Source organism: Chenopodium quinoa, unplaced genomic scaffold (assembly GCF_001683475.1).
Source record: "Chenopodium quinoa cultivar QQ74 unplaced genomic scaffold, ASM168347v1, whole genome shotgun sequence".
Lineage (NCBI taxonomy): Eukaryota > Viridiplantae > Streptophyta > Magnoliopsida > Caryophyllales > Amaranthaceae > Chenopodium > Chenopodium quinoa.
Window position 1 is genome coordinate 12,901,400 of NW_018743292.1, and position 21,834 is coordinate 12,923,233.

At 31.7% G+C, this 21,834-nt stretch overlaps 2 protein-coding genes and 1 long non-coding RNA gene across 3 annotated transcripts; 1 reads left to right on the forward strand and 2 right to left on the reverse strand.

Moving 5' to 3' along the window:
- Window positions 1-151: 151 nt before the first annotated feature.
- Window positions 152-975, reverse strand: LOC110736081 (agamous-like MADS-box protein AGL62). The gene has a single exon (XM_021916220.1). The coding sequence runs from the start codon at window positions 830-832 to the stop codon at window positions 200-202; it is 633 nt and encodes a 210-aa protein (XP_021771912.1). The 5' UTR covers window positions 833-975; the 3' UTR covers window positions 152-199.
- A 2,162-nt stretch (window positions 976-3,137) lies between these two features.
- LOC110735988 (jacalin-related lectin 2-like) lies at window positions 3,138-4,338 on the forward strand. The gene is made up of 2 exons (XM_021916154.1): window positions 3,138-3,302; window positions 4,021-4,338. The coding sequence occupies exons 1-2, from the start codon at window positions 3,138-3,140 to the stop codon at window positions 4,336-4,338; spliced, it is 483 nt and encodes a 160-aa protein (XP_021771846.1).
- Window positions 4,339-7,799: 3,461 nt separating this feature from the next.
- Window positions 7,800-12,607, reverse strand: LOC110737121. The gene is made up of 4 exons (XR_002514339.1): window positions 12,429-12,607; window positions 9,807-9,991; window positions 9,616-9,680; window positions 7,800-8,056 (listed from the first exon to the last, which is right to left on the reverse strand). It is a non-coding gene; the product is annotated as an uncharacterized LOC110737121 (long non-coding RNA).
- Window positions 12,608-21,834: the final 9,227 nt, after the last annotated feature.

The following is a 21,834-nucleotide window of genomic DNA, read 5'->3' on the forward strand; positions in this document are numbered from 1 at the left end:
TTAGATAGATATAACATACTCATCACCAAAAACATATTGTATCTCATAGCCGAGGTTACAAAATTTGATCAAATTTATAGTAGTAATATAATGCTAATGTACTACTTTAAATTGATCGATTAAAATTGAGATACTATAGAATATTGTACCGCTAAATAACTAATAGTAATACTACTAGCAATCTTACATAAAACCCTAATTAATTATCTTCGATCAAAACCAAGTCAGAAAATTGACTACTCGAATTGGAAGAACAAATAATATTATTATTAATCGAATTAACCCTTAAAGAAACTTGATCACGTAAACCCTCAAGAGAAACCTTCAATTGTTCAAGCTCCGAAAGCCCTAAATTATCAATGGGCTTATCCCACCAAAACCCGAACTCGCTATTATCACCACGTGTACTACTCCCATTGGACGATAACGAACCATGATCAGTCCTTTTCTTCTCAACCTCAATATTACTTAAAACCCTCTTATACTGCTCCGAAACTACACCTGTACCAAAGTAATTATTCTCATTCTCATTACCGCCATTTATTCCCGCCGTATAATTAATATAGCGATTAACAATCGCGTCGGCATTCGGGTGACCGAACGAGTAGAGTTTCCCAGCGCCGGAGAAAGTGATAACAGCAACCTCGGAACCGCATAAAGAACATAACTCACTCGCCTTCTTAAACAACCCGCCTCGCCGCTTTGTAAATGTAACTTGTCTGCTTGTTTTGCTGATGATAGGCTTCATTTCAATCTTCCGCTTTCCGGTTCTTTTCTTGATCATTGGATCGATTAAGAAATCTTCGGGAAAATTTAGGTTTGGATCTTCCATTGTGAATACTAGCAATGAAGATATTCTGTGGCGGTGAATTTTAGAAAGGTGTAATGAGGGAGCGGTGGGTTATGTTGCTGTATTTATAGAAAGAAAAAAAAATTGAGGAGAGAGAAATTGAGGTGAAAAAAAAGAAAGTTTTTTTTTTTACGAACAAAATATAGTTTTGTTATTATTGGTGTAGTATCTCAAAAATTCTAATGAGCGGTGGGTTTGGAAAGATATTCCTTTATAAAAAGATACAATTTTCATTAATTAAATACAAATACCACATACTACGTATTTTTAACCCATCAAATCAAAGAGGAAAATTCCATTAATTATAAAAAAAAAGAAAACTCCTACTTCGTATGATATAATTTTTTTTTAATTGATAAGGAAGACCCTAACAAGATTTTTACCCACACAATTTTTTGTTTCAGTACTTATGGACTAGGCACTTGAAGTTGGGAAAATTTTACTCCACAAGAAAGTAGTACATAATCATATCAAATCAAAAATAATACAAGCAACAAAACTATACTACTATTTTAGGAAGTTTGAAGGACAATTGTCCTTTTCAGCTTTTCTATATATATTTTTGTACTCCATATTAATATATTATTTTACACTTCAGTTGAAACAAAAAAAAAAATTAAAGAAAAAACTTTTTCTCTATCCCAAAAGCTTTCAATACCTTAAAATAAAATAAACAATTTTCATTTATGTCTCTTTATCTCTGTCTCTTGGTCCATCCAATTATATTATTTTTCAATTACACAAAAAGTTAATATTGTCTTTTCTCTCACACTTTTTACTCTTTCTCTATCTTCCCTAATTTGCTATCCCACTAACCATAAATCTATAATTTATCTCAATTAATTTTTTAAAAAATATTACTGTCCAGATCTATATGAATAAAGTTCAAAAAATAATAGTGGTATTGAATTTAGTGTTCAAAACAAACAAAAAAAATTATGGTATTGAATTTTAGCTAGGGAACTTTCAAAGGTAAAATCTCTCAACTTTAATAACAAATTTCTTTTTTCTTTTTGAGATTTGTTTTTCTTTTCAGTTTTTTTTTCCAGAATATATTGCATACATATATATAAAATTTCATTTTCTTACTAAAATGCAATTTATATTTACACATGTTTGATTTTAAAAAAAAATCTAAGAAACAATATCCAAATACACAATAGTACAATTCTTCAATTAAAAACATATATTTAGCCAAAAAAAATTAACCCGTGCATCCGCACTAAAGCTAAAAACTTGTTGAAGGGAAAAACAGATACTATACTTCATCATGTTCAATTAATCACATATTTTTTCACCATATACCCCTGAGTTTTTTGTTTATTCACCATATACCCCTAAACTTTTTTAAATTCATCATATACCCCCAACTTTTCACAAAAATACATCATACACCCTTGATGATTAATCATTGTTATTTTTGTCAGTCATTAGGGTTAATTATGACCCAAAACCACCCTAAATACATTCCTCTACCCTCGAAATCACCCACATTCCTTTTTTCCACCCCAAAAACCACCCTAAGTTTCGTTTTCTCATCCTAAAAAAAAATCATACGGATATAGTTATGAAGATTTAGAGTGGTTTCAGAGGTTGAAGAAAGGAGAGGAGTGGTTTCGGCGGTTGAATTGAAGAAAGGAGAGGAGTGGTTTCGAGGATGGAGGAGAGAGATCTAAGGAGGTTTTGATGCATAATTAACCAAATTCCACTCATCTTGTCATAAGCGGTATATGGTAAATTTTTGTAACAATTTAGGGGTATATGGTAAATTTGAAAATTTTTAGGGGTATATGGTGAATAAATGAAAAACTCAGGGGTATTGGTGAAAAAACTGTTGAATCAAACTACAATTCAGTAATGTTGGAAAAATAAGGCAAACATACATACTTACAAGGCATGCATAATTCCACTATCTATGTTAATCTTTAAAGAGAACACCCCTTGGTTGGGAAAAGTTTCTTGATAAAAGTAACCTTACAAAACTATCTATTCTTTCCCTTTAAAAAAAATCTAATCCGACAAAAATAAAAAGACACCTAAACATATTCCGTTGTTTATTTTTGAAGTGCTATGGATAAAAGTTGAAAATAAAAACTGTTAAAAAATAATATAGATAAAGATTATTCAAAATTGCAAGTTGGGCCGAAAATTCATTAAACAAAGAGTTAATTCCTCAACCAACCCAATCTAAAAAGCCCACTAATTTGTCTATAAATACAACACTAGGGTAGGGGCTGAAAATTATCTCTCGTAATAGAAAAACCTCAGCTCTTCGACGTCAAAAGTAATGAACAAAGTTGGACCATCCGGCAACAAGGAAGGGAAAGTATGGGACCTTAAAGGTTGTCACGCCATCGTTCAATTCATCGTATCGTACGAACCTCAAAAGATTAACTCACTTCAGTTTCAGTACATTGATGAAGATGACAATGGGAGGTTGAAGTTGTCTGAGGTGTTCGGCAACCCCGAGTTCGTTGGATCAGGATTTTGCGCAGTTCGATCTCTTTCTATAGTTTAATTCTTTCTTTTATCATATTCATGGATCATGACGTTTATTTAGCTAGAGGAAAAATAAATTTGGATTAATAAACCTAAACCCTACATATGAATATAAATAACCTAAATATTATAACAAATTTATTTATAAATATTATAACAGATAGAGTCTGTTTGACATTGTTTTTTTTTTTTTTTTTTTTTTTTTTGAAGCAGTCTGTTTGGCATTGTTATGGTTTTTTTTTTTTGTTTTTCAAAATCATATGATATACAAGTAGGTCATATACATAAAAAAAAATAATAAAAAAATTAAAAAAATAAAAATTGGTCAAACGTACTAAAATTATAATAATATTAAAAATTAACAATAAAATAGTTAAAAAAACCTTTTTCTTGTTTTTGGTTTTTGTTTTCGTCAAAAAATCAAAAAAATTGAAAATAAAAAACAATACCAAACAAGCCCTTAGGACTCGATTACTTGTTTTCTTGACTTCTTGAGGATTGTTGAAAATTTGTGTCAAAACCCTAGTTCTTAAAACTCTTTACCATTAATGTCTCTAATTACCTTATAATATAGTTTTTTTTTTTAGTTTAAAATAAACGTTAAACAGAATTATTGTAATTTAAGAATTTATGTTCAATGTAATCATTGGATTTTGTTATGTGAACTACAGGTTAAGTTGGACTATCCGAATGAGTACATAACTATAGTACAAGGTTGGTACAGTGAGTCGGGCATAGAAGAACTAACACTTTCAACAAACAAGAAAACCTACTTATTCGGAAAAGCATCAGAATCCGATGAGAAGCAATGGTTCTGGTATGATCTAGGAGGGTTCAATCAATTCGGCGGATTTCATGGCACTTGTAACTCTGAGCGCATCAACTCCATTGGGGTCTATTTCAAACCAGCTATGGAGTTTGTAGCTCCTTCGACAATGACTCCGAAGACGTTCATTCCAACCGATCTTATCAGACTACCCAGTTTTTAATAATTATTAAACCAATTCTTTCCGCCCAAAAATTTTAAAAATTTAATTATTCTAGTGGAACAAATTAAACAAAAAGAAACAAATGAATTATGATAAGGCCCCATAATCACAAAAGCTTGAAGATTACTCACCTAGATCTAGGTGAGTTTTAAGATAAGGCCTCATAATTACCATTTTTTTTTTTAGCTATATTACTAATTCTATTCAAACAATTCAAATCCAAAATAAGATTCGTAGGTTTTACCTTTTAACCAGACGTGAATGTATAACCCTGAGGGTGATCTAACATTTTCAATTTATTTTATTTGATTTAATCCTTTTAATTTTTATTTATTTTGAAGTTACTAAAAATTTATTCACGATGTAGCTATTTAAAGAGCTCATTCGGCATAAGTAATTATCCTCTTAGTTTTAATTGCTTTACTTATTTATTTTGAATTTGCTAATATCATGTTAAGGCTAATTTAACTACTTCCCCCGTTCTTTTTTTATTGCATCATAGGGGTTTTGGAGGTAGAATTTGGTAGTGGGAAAAAGTAAGAGAGAGAAATGAAAAATACAAAATTGTTCATGTAATGTAAAGATAAAATTAAAAGTAAGTGTGAAAAAGTAAAGGTATGTTGGGTATTTACAGTGTGAACATAGATATTTTTTGTCCTAAAATGAAAGTGATGCAATATTTGTGAAACTTCCCTAAAAGGCAAGTGATGTGATATTAAAAGAACGGAGGAAGTATTAAAGTTATATTAGGTTGCTTCTTATATTGATTTGTCATATGTTCTACGTGCTATATATGATTTTTATTGTTTTATTTGTTTTATCACAATATTGCATGAATATCAAGCCTAATAAGATAATTATGGACAACATGTTAGGCATTGTTCTTTTCACCTTAATTTTGCTGAAATGAAATTATTTTTACTGAATTGAAATTATTTTAGCTGAACTTAAATTATTTTTATTGATCAGAAATTAATTTTACTGAAGTAAAATTATTTTTGCTAAAATGAAATTATTTTTGCTAAAATGAAATTATTTTTATAGATTTTTTGTTATATGTCTTCTTTAAAGATAATGATTTTTACTAAATTAAAATTATTTTTACAAAACTGAACTTATTGTTACTGAAATTGAACTATTTTGCTGAACTGAAATTAGTTATACTAGACTGAAATTACTTTTAATGAAAATGATTTTTGGTAAGGTGAAGTGAACAGTGCCTTAGATAGGATCCCATTAATTAATTATGTTGTTAATCAAGTGATCACAATATTAGCAATTACACGCGCATTTAATATTCAACCGACTTAGTATAATTTAGTTTGGAGCAATTGAGCAATAAGTCTTTTCAATTGCAAATAATACATGTCGCTATAAGAAATGATCGAGTAGAGGTCGATACGGATAGAATTAACATCCTGACTCAATTTTGTACTTTCATCCCCGAATATCCAGTCGTAATTAAGGACTATTATGAAGTTAGCATGCAATCTCATAGATTTTGAATGGGTGTAACCTTCATGGATTAAAAATCGTGGTTGCCTTTGTCCTTTTCGTTAAAATCTATAACAATTTACAAGTTCTTTAAAAACATATTGGCAGCTCCCCAACCTGTGCTTTGTCCTTTATGATTCATTCAATATCAATTATTCCACATCTTCCTACGACTGACAAGCACATTCACACGTGATAGGGTAGGTGCACTTCCTAAGATGCCTACAATTTATCACTCATTGTTTAAAATTATCTTTACTAAAAATAACTGATTTTTGCCAAATAAGCTTGTTTTACTTGGTGAATTATTACTTTTTCAATTGCAATTAACACATACAATTAAATATAGGATGATGCCACATTGCAGGGACTACCAGATTACCGAGTATACGCTAAAGTTTACAAGTGTAGTGCACACTACACAACATTCACGAGTTCTTCGGTCCCTTCTTTTTCGGTTTCTCTCCCTTCCCTTCCACACCCTCTTCCTCGTTTCTCTCTTTGGCTTCAATTCATTGGTCTCTTTACGATGAAAATAATTTCAACTATATTTTGAAATTAGACTTTTCTCTTACTCATTTCTTAATTCAATATTGATTTTTTCTATCAATTATATTAATTCGTTGGTAAAGATTTATGCGGATCAAAACAAATATCAATTTTACACTAAATAATGAATAAAACAAAAATCTTACATAGTTAAAACAAATTCATTATTCTCCAAGACTTAATTTGATGTGTAGTTGTAAGATCCAAATTTCTTTTTCACTTGACATATGTCTTTTCATTAATAAAATATTAATTTGATATAAAAAAAAACTACCGATTAAAAATAAATGTTTAAAGCCGATCAATCTTTACTATATACCGCTAATTCTTAGCTTAAAAACTTGTTTTAACAAATAAATAAATTGTAATTCCGTTTTTTTTTTTTTTTTTAAGTTGAAATAACACTATATAAACAGGACAGGACCACAAAGGAAGTACCATCTTACATAGTATGTGCTCAACATTACAAGCGTAGAACACACTCGGGGGTTTGCCAATTCTGCTGGTTTCTCCCCCCTTCCTTCCCTTCTTTCAATTCCATACTCCTTCATTCTTCTGCCTTCCTAGATCACAAACACCACCACCGTCGTCTCCTCTACTTGTCGTCCGCATACCTATTCGCTTCATTCTCAATTTACTGGTAACAATGAGTTGGAAACTAGTCCCCGAGCAACCTTTTTAAAAACAAATTATTTGTGTACAGAGACCTTTCAAAAAGGTAGCTTGGCTGATTGGGGACTAGTTTTTTTTACTTTAACAAATACTCCAGTATGAGTGTATGACACTCAAATAAGCAAATACTACCTCCGCTGCATTTATTTGCAATTTTGAAAGATACGCGGATTTTTAGGCAAAATTTGTATGCGAATGTAAAATAGATTGAGAAAATATGGATGAATGTGATAAGTCGAGAGAGAGAAATGACAACATAAAAAGGAAAAAAAACATTTGTTGCAAATAATACTCCGTAAATAGCACCTATTTTTGGCAAAAGTTGCAATTTGCAAATAATATGAAATCAAGCAAGGAAAAATATTCAATGCTAGAGCCTCAAAATGGTACTACCTCCGTTTCATATTTTTTGCAACTTTTGCCAAAAATAGATGCTACACATTATTTGTAACTAATGTTTTCGTTTCTTTTTAGGTTGTCATTTCTCTCCATCTCTCTCCTGATCACATGCATTCCTATTTTTCTCTATCTTACACTCACAAACAAATTTTGCCTAGAAGTACGTACACCTTTCAAAGTTGCAAAAAATGTGAAACAGAACTAGTATATTCAATTATTAATTCTAGACGGATGGAATTCCTTAAAATCACTACTTAAAAGTTGGAACAAAATGGAAGATTTGCAAACATCCTAAGAAATTAGGAAAATAAATTTTGAAATGTTTTCTACTCTAATACCAAACCAGGAACTGTTTAGACCATCAGTTTTCATACAATTTGCGTTTTTCTAAACAAAGTATGATGGCTAAACAAACAAGACAGTCAATTCTCAATCCAGCTTCATTGAGGTCTTGCTTGAAAAATTATACCCAGAAATTATTGATTGCGAAACAGCTAAACAACTCGAAGGCTTGGATAATTCTAGTGTTGTCAATCTATGTTGATACATCAGTATTAGCAGTTGTCTTGGCATTCAGTGGCCACTGAGAAACATACGGCTTCAGCTGAAAAAAAAAAAAAAAAAATTGGTTATGAGCTCAGTCGAGAGGCTGGAAACATGAAATCTGAAAAGAAATGTTGCTGAAAACTTGTATTCTGATTCACGTGACAACACAATTATTCACAGTAGTCAAAGATTGAATAAAAAAGGCAAATAACTTCCAACAACCAGATATAAGCACAAAATTCACTATCCTAGAATGAGTAAAATTATGTCTGCAAAATAAAATTTTCTATACCATAGAGCCTTTTTATTAATATGAACACAGGCCAAGAACACGTGATAGAGGTCAAATAGTGCACTACAGACACTTAAGAAACATCAATGCAGAACAAGGGCATATTTCATGGCATCATCATCAATCCTACTGCATCATCAGATTAATCACCATTCAACTTATTGAATTTTTCACTTAATACCATAAGGAAGCTTGAGCTTACCTTCTACTCCCTCTGTCCCTTTATTTTTGCCCCATTTGACTTTGTGCAGTCTCCGAGACACGAGTTAAAACGTTTATTTCTCTATTTCCATACGCGTAACAATTATAAAAAGTTAATATTAATTAAATTTACAATGAGACGAAAAAAACAAAATCTCACATGATTATATTTCCTTTTGTAGATCAACGGGAATTTATGGTCAAAGTTTATAAAATTTGACCCATATTTTAGCAATGGGGCAAAAATATAGGGACGGAGGGAGTAATTAGCTCCCATCTTAGCCTTCAATCTACAAACTCACCAAATTAATCTCTAACCCCTAGTCCAGAAACTATTTTGAAAATTCTTATTTTCTACATCATTTGAGTCAATTTGACACATATATCACTTAGCATCACGGGGTAAAGCTACTCATCATTAACATGAAAGATGGACATGAAGTCCCGTATAATCTAATACCCTTGCTGCATTCTAGAGGCGAATCCAAAAAAAATTGCTATGGGTTTGGAGTCACTAAACACATATAGGACAATCAAATAGCAAAATCCAAAATACAATTACAATTAATAATACAGGTGTGTGCATGTTAAAAAAACTCGATGATTCTTCAATCTTTGCAAACGATCTATTACATTATCTTCCTACACTGGGAAAAAAAATCTAAATAAATGTGACTAAATTTTCATGGTTTTTTAGAGATGGATTCATGGTTAGGTTTTGTTGATGTAATGGGTAACAAATTCATGGTAATGGATGTTAGATATTGAAGCATCAGGGAAGTTAAAGCCAAAAAAAAAGGGGGGGGGGGGGGGAGGGGCAACAAAGTAAATGGATGTTGGTCATACTCGAACTTGTGACCATTGGTATAAAAGTAAGACTTCCTAAGGCTAGACTGCTGAAAGAGTTGTTAAAAATGAAACACGTACTGTTTTTAACTAGTTGCTGTAAAACTAAAAACTGATCAGATAAGTTCTGGATTCAGTATGGGTTCAACTGAACCCATACTAGATCCGCCACTGCCCCATTCCCCAAAAACTGGGTTTGTTGTTGGAAAAGATTAGAAAATTCTTCAATAAAAAGATAAGAAAATTGCTAGTGCAGATGAGATACAAACGTACAGTACCTTGAAATCGGTAAGATCAGGTACTACGTAGTTAGGCAGCTTTTCTTGCACCACAACATAGCCACCTGTAACAAAATTCAAGTTACTTAGATAAGATAAGCCAGAATATGATTTATGTATAGCAGAGAATAAATCAAGTTACATACAAATGATCAAGGAAAAAAATACATAAGACTAAAGAAGGATCAGACCTTTGTGGGTGTGAAATCCAGTGGGCTTTGCAATTCTTTCCCTTGTAGTAATTCCTTGGCGCCCTCTTTGAAGAAATTCCTTGGCGCCCTAGCTCTTTGAAGAAAGGATATCAAGTGATGATGTACGCTTCCTGCGCATTGACCTTGCAAGTCCGAGTATCAATCCCAGAGGCATCCTTTCGTTTCTGACAAATTAGCATGAAACCAAACCAATCAATAAATCCTAGTACAATCAAATATACCTACTACTATATTACAATATGCTAGGAGCTTAGATCATATAATAAAAAAATTTCATTTAATTTACTTCTTCGAAAACTAACTTACTGCGAACAAATTATCCAAACCAACACAATACAAGTGATTATACCCAGGCCCAACCTGAACCAGGGCAAGAGGGGCAGTCGCCTGCCTGGGAGAAAAGTCCCAATTTCATAGTTTGATCTTAACATTTAAGGGTTATGCAACACATTAGCAACTAGATTGGTTCAATAAGAAAACTAGGCTCGAAAAAAACACATAATTTTATAGAGAAAGGGTTTAATTTCATAATTCCATCCGGCAAATTTGATTCAAATATCTAATTAGCTCTAAAAAACGCGGTGAGAAGAGTACTTTTTCTTCTGGTATTGATTGCACCTAGATCCATAACAACAATGCTACTTTGTTATCCAAATTAGCCATCTTATACTGTACTTAATTTTTTGCCTAAAAACAATATAAGAGATTTGCATCAACCCTAAAATGACAATCATTTTAGGAATTTAGGACACACAGTAAATCTAATAAACCGCCAAGTGTGATCATACTGACTAACGTATGATTCAGATCATAAAGTAAGCGACTGCCCCTATGACTTTCAGCAAATTATGAGAAGTAATGTAGGAAGAAAATGCCTTTCAGAGAACACAGAATCTGAATTTCAACATCTTAACAAAATTTCTTCTCAGGAGAAAAAATGAAATGGGAGAATGAAGGCAAACTCCTCAAACTCAACAGTAAAATCTTTCTTATAACCAAGAAGTATGTAAGGGGCTACAGACGCTATTATAAAGGTAGGTCTGACCGTCTAATAATCTTTGATAGCAAAACCCCTGTCCCACAAGTATACTAGAAACCTGAAAGCTCTCAAAGATTTATGCCTGCAATTCTACACCATAACTCACAAGAATAGCCATTCAAAGCCTAGACTCTTTTGGCTCATAAAAAATACACATTTTATGTTAACCACGGACGGATGGACCTATAAATATACTAATATAGTTCTAAGTTCTAACCTTTTTAGATAAGGTTCTCTCCAGACCTATTAGCACACTAGGTTTGGCCATTGAGTTGGTTGTAAATTGGGATTTGAGTAATAGAAAACTAGTACCAAAATACAATTTAAGATGTAGAATTCAATGTCTTTGGAGCATATGTTGGCGGAGGGGGGAGTGATAATGTATGTCAGCTTACAAGTAATTATTATTGGTCTATTTAAAAATCAATTGAAGTAAAAACTTAAACGTGTGAGCCAGAATTTTGAGAGCAAATTCAACAGAATTTTTCAGGCTATTCTCCATATCAAACAACATGATTTTCTTTACAACTGTTTCATTTTATTTTTTCAAGGTGTTTGCAGCTGCAATCCCAAATATGGCATCAGTTTACAAGGGTCTGTTATAAGTGTAGTAACTTTTCTTAATTCATTAAGTGGACCAACCTAGAATATACTAGTACCGCAGTAGCACTAATGACTTTTCCGATTTCATAGTGGAAGTTGTATACATGATCCATGAGTATCAGCATAAGAATAAAGCGAGTACACTTGTAATTTTTTAACTAAAACATTATCAATCCCTCCACAAATCCACAATCATACATACACAGAAATCATTAATCAAAAAAATAGTAAGAAATCAACAAGTGTATTCATTGCTTATATTCAACATTTCAAATCAAACTAGCATGGTATATTAATAAACAGAAATGCCCAGAAACATAACAAACTAAACATTTTAGAAGAGATTAGCAATGCAGAATTACAACTGGGATTTGGAGTACCAGTGTTGCGCGAAATCGAACCTACATAGGCAGTACATAGCCGATATAGGAGTATTATGATTAGACTTCCAACTTGCTTTTTAAGGCTAGTCACACACATTTAAATTTCTTATTATTTTCATACAAATTCCAATAATAAAGTGGTATTGTCATACACATCATACATTTTAGTTGTAAACTGCAATGTTTGCATTAACTACAAAAATAAATATAAAGTACTCGAAACAATATTACTAAGAACCAATCCAAAACCAAGGCAAAACCCATCATAGTACCTATTCAAACATCAACAAGAGTTTACCCAATTTTAAATTTCAACAACCAAAACTAAGATCATACTTCCATAAAATGACATTTTGCGCCATCATAACAAATGCAGTATTGAAAACAAAAACAAAAAAAAGAATTAAAGGATTCTGCAACACATTAGCAACCCAATTTGATTCAATTATTAAGCAGTAGTTCTATAATCGAGTTTTAAAGAACCCTAAATTGAGTATAGTGAGAATTATAAATTAACAATAATCCCTAGATAGTGAAATTGAAATTGGATGATTAGAAAAGGGAGCAAATCGTTACCTCAGAAGCTGCTTCAATGGAAGATAGAAATATTAGAAGTCGCTTCAATGGAGAACGGGGGAGTGCGCTTCAATGGAAAACTGAGAGAGAGAGTAGAGTGTACGAATGTACGAAGTAGCGAGAAAACTCCAAGGTCAAACCTAGACTAATTGTATTTGAAAAGGGTAATTGTAGTCAATAAATTGGGGGTATTTTGGTATTTAAGTTTAACATGGACTGAATGATTTGTGGAGGTTTATAACAAATCTAATTTGGTTAGGGGTAAAGTCGTAAAGGGAGGGGGCAAATCGCCGATTCCTAGGGTGGTCGTTAGGGATAGGGGCGGTTTTGGTAGTGGGGCTGGGGTAAAGGCCCATTTTAGGGGTGGGGTTGTGAAGGGGGTTTGCCATCGCCCATCAGGCATCGGCTGTGTGTTGGTGGCTGACCTGGTTTTTTGTGTGAAGCGCTAAACGACCTCCTTATTTTATTTGGTAACGTCTGCATTTTAAAATCAATGGACAAATCTACCCTTTTATAAACTGTATGGTTTCACCCCTCTAACCTGAGAACATTCTCATAACAAACAACCACCGACCAAGGGGCAAGGCCATCGCCGGAGAAAATGTTTTGATTTTTTTATTTATTTTCGGTCAAAGTCGGAAATGCCTTATTATTTCGAAAACCTAGGATGAAAACGCCCAAAAAATTTGAAACCCACACGGTCAAACGAATTTTGGGGCATTTTGGAAATTTCGTATAACCACGTGGGTTTGAAAATTTCGGCGTTTCTACCCTAGTAATTCGAAATTTTTGGGTGTTTTCCAAATTATTGAAGAACAACTCAGATTCAGACGTATGAACAGTGAATTTTGAGTGGAAACGATGTTCTAAATCGATCACTACCTACTATATATTAGATGAGACTATCCAAAGGCCAATTTCTGCCAAGAAATGATAGGTTTTCCTGACCAGGGGTTTTTCGTTTCTAATGAATTTTTTATTTTAAATTTCAAACCTTAATTAATCATTGTTTGTTAAATATTTTTTTAACAAGCAAAAATGATTATTAGAGCCTTAATTAATCATTGCTTGTTAAAAAGCAAAAATGAGAAGACCTTATTTTAGGTGAAAAATTAACTCATTTTTATTTTATTTATTTTTCTATACACTCACTTTTCGATAAAAGGGTATTTCTCGAGTTAAAAAACATAAAATATTAAAACCATTTCCATTAAAATTATTAAGAGAACAATAAGTATTGTGTAAGGCGGGTTTACTTTAATTTTATTATATAAGACGGTCAATTTGAGACTAACTTTAACAATGTTATAGTAACTTTAATTCCTTTAAAAGTAACTTTTAATTTATTGATTGTATTTTAATCTGTAGTTTCTAATGGATATCTGTAGTTATTAATGGATACATGATATGAAGGCTAATATAATTAATCTAATACATTATAAGGGTAAAATTTATGTTAGGAAACTGGGAACTTTAATTTTGTAGTATGTAAGGTAACTTTAAATACTTTTAGGGTAACTTTAATCCATGCTAAAATAAGTTGATGAATGTCCGCCTTAATTAATAATCAATCAATCAATCAATAACATAATATTAAAAGCGAATTTAACATGACACCTGTCATGTTCTGATTAAAAATTTTCCCACCACTTTTACTTTCCTTTTTATTTTAATTACAAATCTTCATGAGTATTAATTCATATATCCCATATTATTTAACTTTCAATTTGGCAACTAAATACGAAGTATATTCTATATGCATTCAATGAAAATATTTTAACATATCTTTCATATATTTTATAATAGGTATCTAATAAACAAACATATATTACGTATAAGGTAATATATTGAAATAATGTACTACTCCCGTATTCCGTATCATTCTACATCGTGTTTTTTCTACAACTAGGATCGACACTTTAGTCTTTGTTACATATTTGTTGATTTATTTATAATAATAACACTACAATTCAATAACTATAAATAAAAAATAAAAATAAAAAAAATCCTTGATTATTAGTTGTCACAAAAAATTAGTCAATTAAATTTGTATAAAATATTTTGCCGATCAAATTAAGTATGCTATAAAATATTGTGTTTGTCAAAACATGCCAACAAGATAGGGACATATATATAAGTACATTGCACGGGTTATAACTAACATAAAATTTCAGTCTTATGTAAAACCCTATAATCATTATAATCGCGTTTTTTTAAATGTTTAATGATCAATAATTTTTTATATCAATCAATAATAACATAATATTAAAACAGACACCAGGAATGACACGTGTCACTTCCCGGTGCTGTTTTTTCCCTCCAAAACTCCCCCTTCTCTATTGTCAAAAAACTTTTATAATTTGTATAATAAAACTATAATAATATTATTCCAAATCTTATACGAAGTATTCTTTACATAACTAAAATGTATATCTTTTTATTTCGTGTTCTTAATTCTTCCTTACACATTTACCTAAAATATTATTCCAACTCTTTTTAAATTATAGAAAATTGAGCCACTAGTTCAGATATAAGATACAATCATTACCGCCTAGGCATCTTTTAACGGAGTATTATTGAATTTTGCCCAAAAAGTAATAATAAAATTGATTCATATGATTGATATTAAAGAAATTACTTTAAAATATCACTTTGTTTCTTTTTCAAATACCTCTAATATTTTGTTTCTTAGACTGATGGAGTGTTAGATATGACTATGAAATAAATGGTGTGTTTGAAAGCTATATCATATGTCTAATTCTAGGAAAATGTAAAATATCAATCAATTTTTTGTTATTACGTAATTAAATAAATTAATATCTTAGTAAATACAAAAAAAATTATTCACTTTTGCTGAAATATTTGATTGATATAATAAATTTATTACATTCGACATTATAAATAAGTTGCATAGTAAGAGATACGTCGGACGTAGTGACAAGTGACATTTTCTTGTGTATCCTTTCTTTTTCCAATAAATAGCTATTATCTACAAATAAACTTTTAAGGCAATAAACAAACAATAATTATTGGATAGCTTCAAACACAATTTTATATAATGACAAAGAGCGACGATATCATGTAAAGCATAAATTTATAAACAAAAAATGTACTATTAATATTATAGGTTAGTGTTGCCTAATTGTGGATTATTATTGCCTTTAATGGTCTGAGTAGTATTTATTTCTATTGAAATTATGTTATTGGATATAAAGGTGATATATTATTTGCAATTTATATATTTACATTTATGTTGTGCTAATAGTTTACTGTAGATTTTATTTTGTTGTTTGATTAATATTTTCATATTTATTAAAGGGCAGTTATAAATAAGTCTTTAGTCAAATAGTCACTAGATTATATAGTTTTATTGGGAATAATATGCATCATTAATGTAATATAATATAATATATACTACTTCTAAATATTTGCAACACAACTAATCAACAATAATTTTATTTTTCTCAATTGTAATTATAATAATTTTTTCCTTGTTATTATTTTTCTATATGCATTGCATTTGTGTTATTCCATATGAGCTGCCTCATTTTTATATTATATTATATCACAATTAATTATGGGAAAAAGATTATTTTACTTGTGTAAAAAAAAAATTATTAATAATGTGCATCGCACGGGCATTAATCTAGTATAATATGAAATTCAAGTTATAATTTTTAAAAGAAGTTCAAGTATTTGTTTTAATTAAAAAATATTGATTTTTTTTTTTAAATTTATTGTTAAATTGACATTGTAATTCATAATTAGATTAAGTAAAAATAGTGCGTTGTACGGGACTTAAACTAGTTTGTGTAAAAAGGAGAAACAAGGATATTATAGATAAACCTTATTTGCTTCTTATAATTAAGAATATGTATATTAGTAATTTAGTAAATGATTGCGCTTGTATACGTGACAACTATTGATCATATCCTTGATGGTTGTGTTTTGTAAAGTTGTGGAGCTACGAGTAAGCTTATCCATCTAAAAGAAAATGACATCAATATAAAGGGAGACCAATAACAATGTACCTTACACTATTTTAGAAATGCAAAGAAATACGGCTAGACGTGTTAGAGTAGCCAACAACATTATTTCAAGGGTTGGAGTTGCTTTTTTTGACCTCCAATTTTGTGTCAAATTTAAATTGATCGTACTATCACACGTTTCGCTTGTACCAAATTTGATTTGATATAATGTAAGTATATTTTTGTAGGTGACGACAGATAATTTTTAACTACTACATGATCTCAGGATATAATGTTTCCTTCAAGGGAGAATGTTTTTGTTGTCCTAATCCTTTAAACTTAGATCTAAATTAGGTTTTATAATTTTGCAATTGTAGTTATTGTTTTCCATATTGATATACTCCCTTTGTCTGTTAAAAGAAATACTAATATAGAGATTAATGCTATAATGAATAGAATGAAAAATATAATATAGTATAATCAGTCGATCAAATCAGTATTAAGATAATCCAAAATTAATTAACACATATGTTTACTATTTTATATCCACAACAATTTTGTTTAAACTAAACTTTTAAACTAATTTAGAAAAAAAAATGAACTCAACTTTCAAATTTCAGCGAAGATTTATACTACTTATCTAAGTGAAAACAAATAGTTTGCTACAAATTTGTCAATTTAAATTATAATATATAATTCTATCTAGATATTAGCTTTAATTGGGATCAAGCTAAAACTTTAATTTTCTTGCTTTATTTGAGATTTTTTACCAAAATTGCTAATTTTACAAAAGTATTTACCAAAACGGATAATTATAAATTTTAATTCCAAAAGTAGCTAGCTAAATTTATTGACTTGGAAGGAAATTATTTATTTCTTATTTTCCTTTGAACCGGTTTGGTTTACTTTATGGGTTTTTTTTTTAAATTTTTTTTGGTTTTATTTATAATATTTTTTTTTATTTTTTGTTTTTGTTTTTGGGAAATTCTAATGCCATAGTTTAAAATATCTCATTACTTTGAAAAATAACATTCAACATAATATATTTGCAATAATTTCCAATTTTGTTAAAAGTTACACAAAATAAAAAATCACTCAGAAAATTATTTCAAACTTTCAATTAAAAATATATATTATATATGCATGTATGTATATAAAAAAATACAACTCTTTTTTATAACATATAAAGAAAGAAATATATTAAGGACTAAAGGCCCAAAGTTTCTAATGCACTTACAGGGAGAAAAGGTGCATTAGAATAAGATAAAAGCCTAAAATTTAGAAAGCTAAGTAGGAACCATAAAGTCTTGATTACAAATAACTAGAGTTATACAACTGTTGACTATAGAAACATTTTATTTGCTCCCGAAACAGCAAACATCAAAGATTCTGCGACTGTTTACATAGTCCATATATTTGTATATGGCTTAAAATTTCTAACTTAAAAAAACATCCTAAAAAATTTAAAATAAAACCAAAAAAACAAAATTAAAAAAAATTAAGTGCTTGTTTGGTTGGAAAATATTTTCCTTGGAAATGAAAATTTCTAGGCAATAGCTAAAATATATTGTGTTTGGTTAGAAATTTCCTAGGAAATAAAATTTTCCATGATATATGATTTCACGTGGCAATTTATTTCCCATGTTGAACCGGTTCAAAGGAAAATACGAAATAGATAATTTCCTTCCAAGTCAATAATTTAACTAGTTTTGGAATTAAATTTTATAATTAGCTGTTTTGTTAAATATATACTTTTGTCAAATTTACTGTTTTGGTAAAAGATTCCTTTATTTGCATGATTTTTATTGGAATAAAATCACCTTTTTGGAAAAATAGCCACGTACGTAGGTTAATACATTTAACAACAACAAGCTAAGTGAAAACACATAAAAGAAAATATTCTCGTAAATTACTACTATGTAAAATTAATATGAGGCAAAAACTTGCATTGTATAGATATTAGCAGTCAATATATAGGCATATACCGTACAAGAAGGATAGACTTTAGGAAACAACCTAATACTGCTATATTCTATCTTATGCCAACTAATATGCCAACTATACAAAACAAATCAAATCATATTAATATCAAATAATCTCCTAAATCCTAATATATCTTAACACCCCCTAAGTTGGATCATGGTAAGAATCAAGAATGCCCAACTTGGACAATAGAAAATCAAATTGTCGTTTGTCAAGTGCCTTTGTAAAAATGTCAGCCAACTGTGAATCTGTAGATACATAAGATGGAGCAATAATATCTTCCGTAATAGCATCTCGCACAAAATGACAATCAACTTCGTTGTGCTTAGTCTTTTCATGAAATCCGGATTTTTAGCAATATGTAGAGTTGGCTGACTATCACAAAACAATGGAATAGCCTTTGGATGATGCACACCCAAACTCAATGGCAAACCTTTCAACCATTTTAGCCCATAAGTTATGGCTACCATAGAACGGTATTCCGCCTCTGCTGTCGACTTCGACACCGTATGTTGCTTCTTTATTTGTCTTCCAGGAGATTGGAGATTGGCCTAAAAACACTAACCAACCTGTCAACGACCTACGAGTAATTGGACAAGCCGCCTAATCTAAGTCACACCATCCTTGAAGTGTCAATTCACTGTCTGCCCGTAGCAAAATCCTTGCTTGGGTGTACCCTTCAAGTATCGAACCACACGTAAGGCAGTATCCCAATCCTCTGTTCGTGGTGTCTGCATGAACTACAATAATATGTGCACAGAATAAGCTAGGTCCAATCGTGTCACAACAAGATAGACCAACCGACCAATAAGACGATGATATGCCTCCGGATCCGCAAGTAAATCACCATTCGCATGTCCCAATCTGTGATTTTGCTCTATCGGAAAGCCAGTAGGCTTTGCACCTATCAAGCCAACCTCAGAAATAATGTCTAGCGTATATTTGCGCTGACACAAAAATATTCCCGGCGCACTTCGTGCAACCTCAATGCCAAGAAAATATTTCAGGGGCTTTAGATCTTTCATTTTAAAACAGTCACCCAAATAAGCTTTAAAAGCTAACAACGCAGCGGAATCATTGCCAGAAATAATCAAATCGTCAACATAGACTAACACATTAATCTGAACATGCCCCTTAGTGAATGTAAACAAAGAATAATCAGAGTAGGATTGTAGAAACTCATACCCTTTTAGAGCAGTAACAAGCTTAGCAAACCAACAACGCGGAGCTTGCTTCAAACCATATTATGACTTCCGCAACCGGCACACCAATTTTGGATTCGAGCTTTCGAACCCCGGGGGCAATTTCATGTACACCTCTTCTTCAAGATCACCATGTAAAAAAGCATTATGCACATCCATCTGATGGAGTTCTCAGTTCTTCGAAGCGACTATTGCTAAGAAAGCTCGGATAGTTGTCATCTTTGCTACCGGAGCAAAAGTCTCATTGTAGTCAATGCCCTTCGTTTGATGGTTGCCAAAGATCACCAATCTTGACTTAAATCGTTCTACATCTCCATTAGACAATTTTTTGGTCTTATAGATCCATTGACTACCAAGAGCACGTTTCGCGGGAGGCAGCTCCTCCAATGTCCAAGTCCCATTATCTTCCAAGGCTCGTATTTCCTCTTACATTGACTTCCTCCACCCATCATGCTTCATTGCTTCTTAAAATGATTTCAGATCCTGACCCAAAATATTGCTGCCAAAAAATGACAATAATTTGCAGAAAATTTGTCACAATTAATATAGTGTGCTATAGGATAGAGAGTACCTGAGGTTCGCTGTGGATATGGAGTAGACATTGATGGAGATGGACTTTTTGCTAACACTATGTGCATCACATAATCGCATAATTTAACCGACGGAATTTTGTTGCGGAAACCTCGACCTAGCTGCCGTGATTGATCTGGCACGGGCTGGGAGTCAGGCACAGGTTGTTGCTGTGCTGTGTAATGCTCGGTCTGCTGATCTATAGCTGAAAGCTGAGCTGTGGCAGCAGCCTCTTGCTACTCAGTGTGTTGCTGCTGCTCATGCACATTATGCTGTTGGAAGAAGTGCCCTGCTGCTGCTGAATAGTATCCTTCGCAACCCAACGGCGGTCAGTAGTAGATCACCACAGGGTGCTTGCGGAGTAGTCTGCCTGGTTGCGGGTAGGCTGGTTATACGTGGGCTGCTGGGCATCAATAATATCTACGTCCACACCCACCTCTTCTACAACATTATGATTCACAACAAACTCTTCCTCATCGCCATTTCCAAAATATTGATCAAAATCCGGATCAACCACAACCTCTTCTTTTATAGGCACAATATTCCTCGACACAATATTAACCTCATTTGATTCAAGAAATGGGAACACATTCTCAAAGAACTTAAAATCTCTTGAAACAAAAAACTCTTTCTTATCAAGATCATACAATGTCCACCCCTATTTGCCAAAAGGATACCCTAAAAAAACACATTTTTGACTCCGACTCTCAAATTTATCACCCTTGGTTTTCTAATTATGTGCAAACATAAACACCCAAAAGTACGAATAGTATTGTATGAAGGAGGAAAACCAAATAAAACCTCAAAAGGAGTCTTGTTGTCTAATAAAGGAGATGGAGTTCGATTAATTAAGTGTACGACCACAAGAACACACTCCTCCCCCAAAAATAAATGGGCAACTTGGCTTGAAAATGCAAGGCTCTAGCAACATTCAAAACGTGTTTATGTTTTCGTTTGACTCTACCATTTTTTTGGGGAGTCCAACACAGGATGTATAAAACAAAATTCCAGTGGCATTGAAATAATCTCACAAATAGTTTAATTTCGTACCATTATCACATTGAACAATCTTAATGATTTGAGAAAATTGACGATCAATCATTGCAACAAAATTCAGAAAAACACGAAAAACTTCCGTCTTATCATCCAACAAATAAACTCACACAGCACGGGAAAAATCATCAACTATTGTCAAAAAATAACGAGCTCCACAAGAAGAAGAATGTCTATAAGAGCCCCACAAATTACAATGTATTTTTTTTAAAAATGCGACTTGCTTTATTATCACTAGCAGGAAACTTGTCCCTAGGGTGTTTAGCCCGAAAACAAACTTCACAATTCTTATCTAACCTACCCTTAAGATTATCAAGAGGAAGTAACTTCACTACATTCTCCGACGGATGACCAAGTCTCTTGTGCCATAGTTCTAACTGAGATATTGCTCCATTCACTGAAATATGTTGCACCGAATTTCCTCCGAAGTAGTAAAGTCTATCTCGTCTACCTCCCATTCTAATCAGTGTCCCTGTTTGGTCCTGTATAGTATACATAGAGGAATTAAATTTGACAATACAATGAAAATCATCGTTTAATTGTGAAACCGAAACCAAATTACAAGTCAAATTGGGAACGTAGAGGACATGTTTAAGCACAATTGAATTCGATAGACGAACCGAACCCTCT

Bases quoted from the DNA above. Each gene is read 5' to 3' on its own strand.
- LOC110736081 (XM_021916220.1), bottom strand. From the start codon at position 832: ATGGAAGATCCAAACCTAAATTTTCCCGAAGATTTCTTAATCGATCCA.
- LOC110735988 (XM_021916154.1), top strand. From the start codon at position 3,138: ATGAACAAAGTTGGACCATCCGGCAACAAGGAAGGGAAAGTATGGGAC. The intron at 3,303-4,020 runs GTGTTCGGCAAC...TGTGAACTACAG, and splicing joins GGAGGTTGAAGTTGTCTGAG to GTTAAGTTGGACTATCCGAA.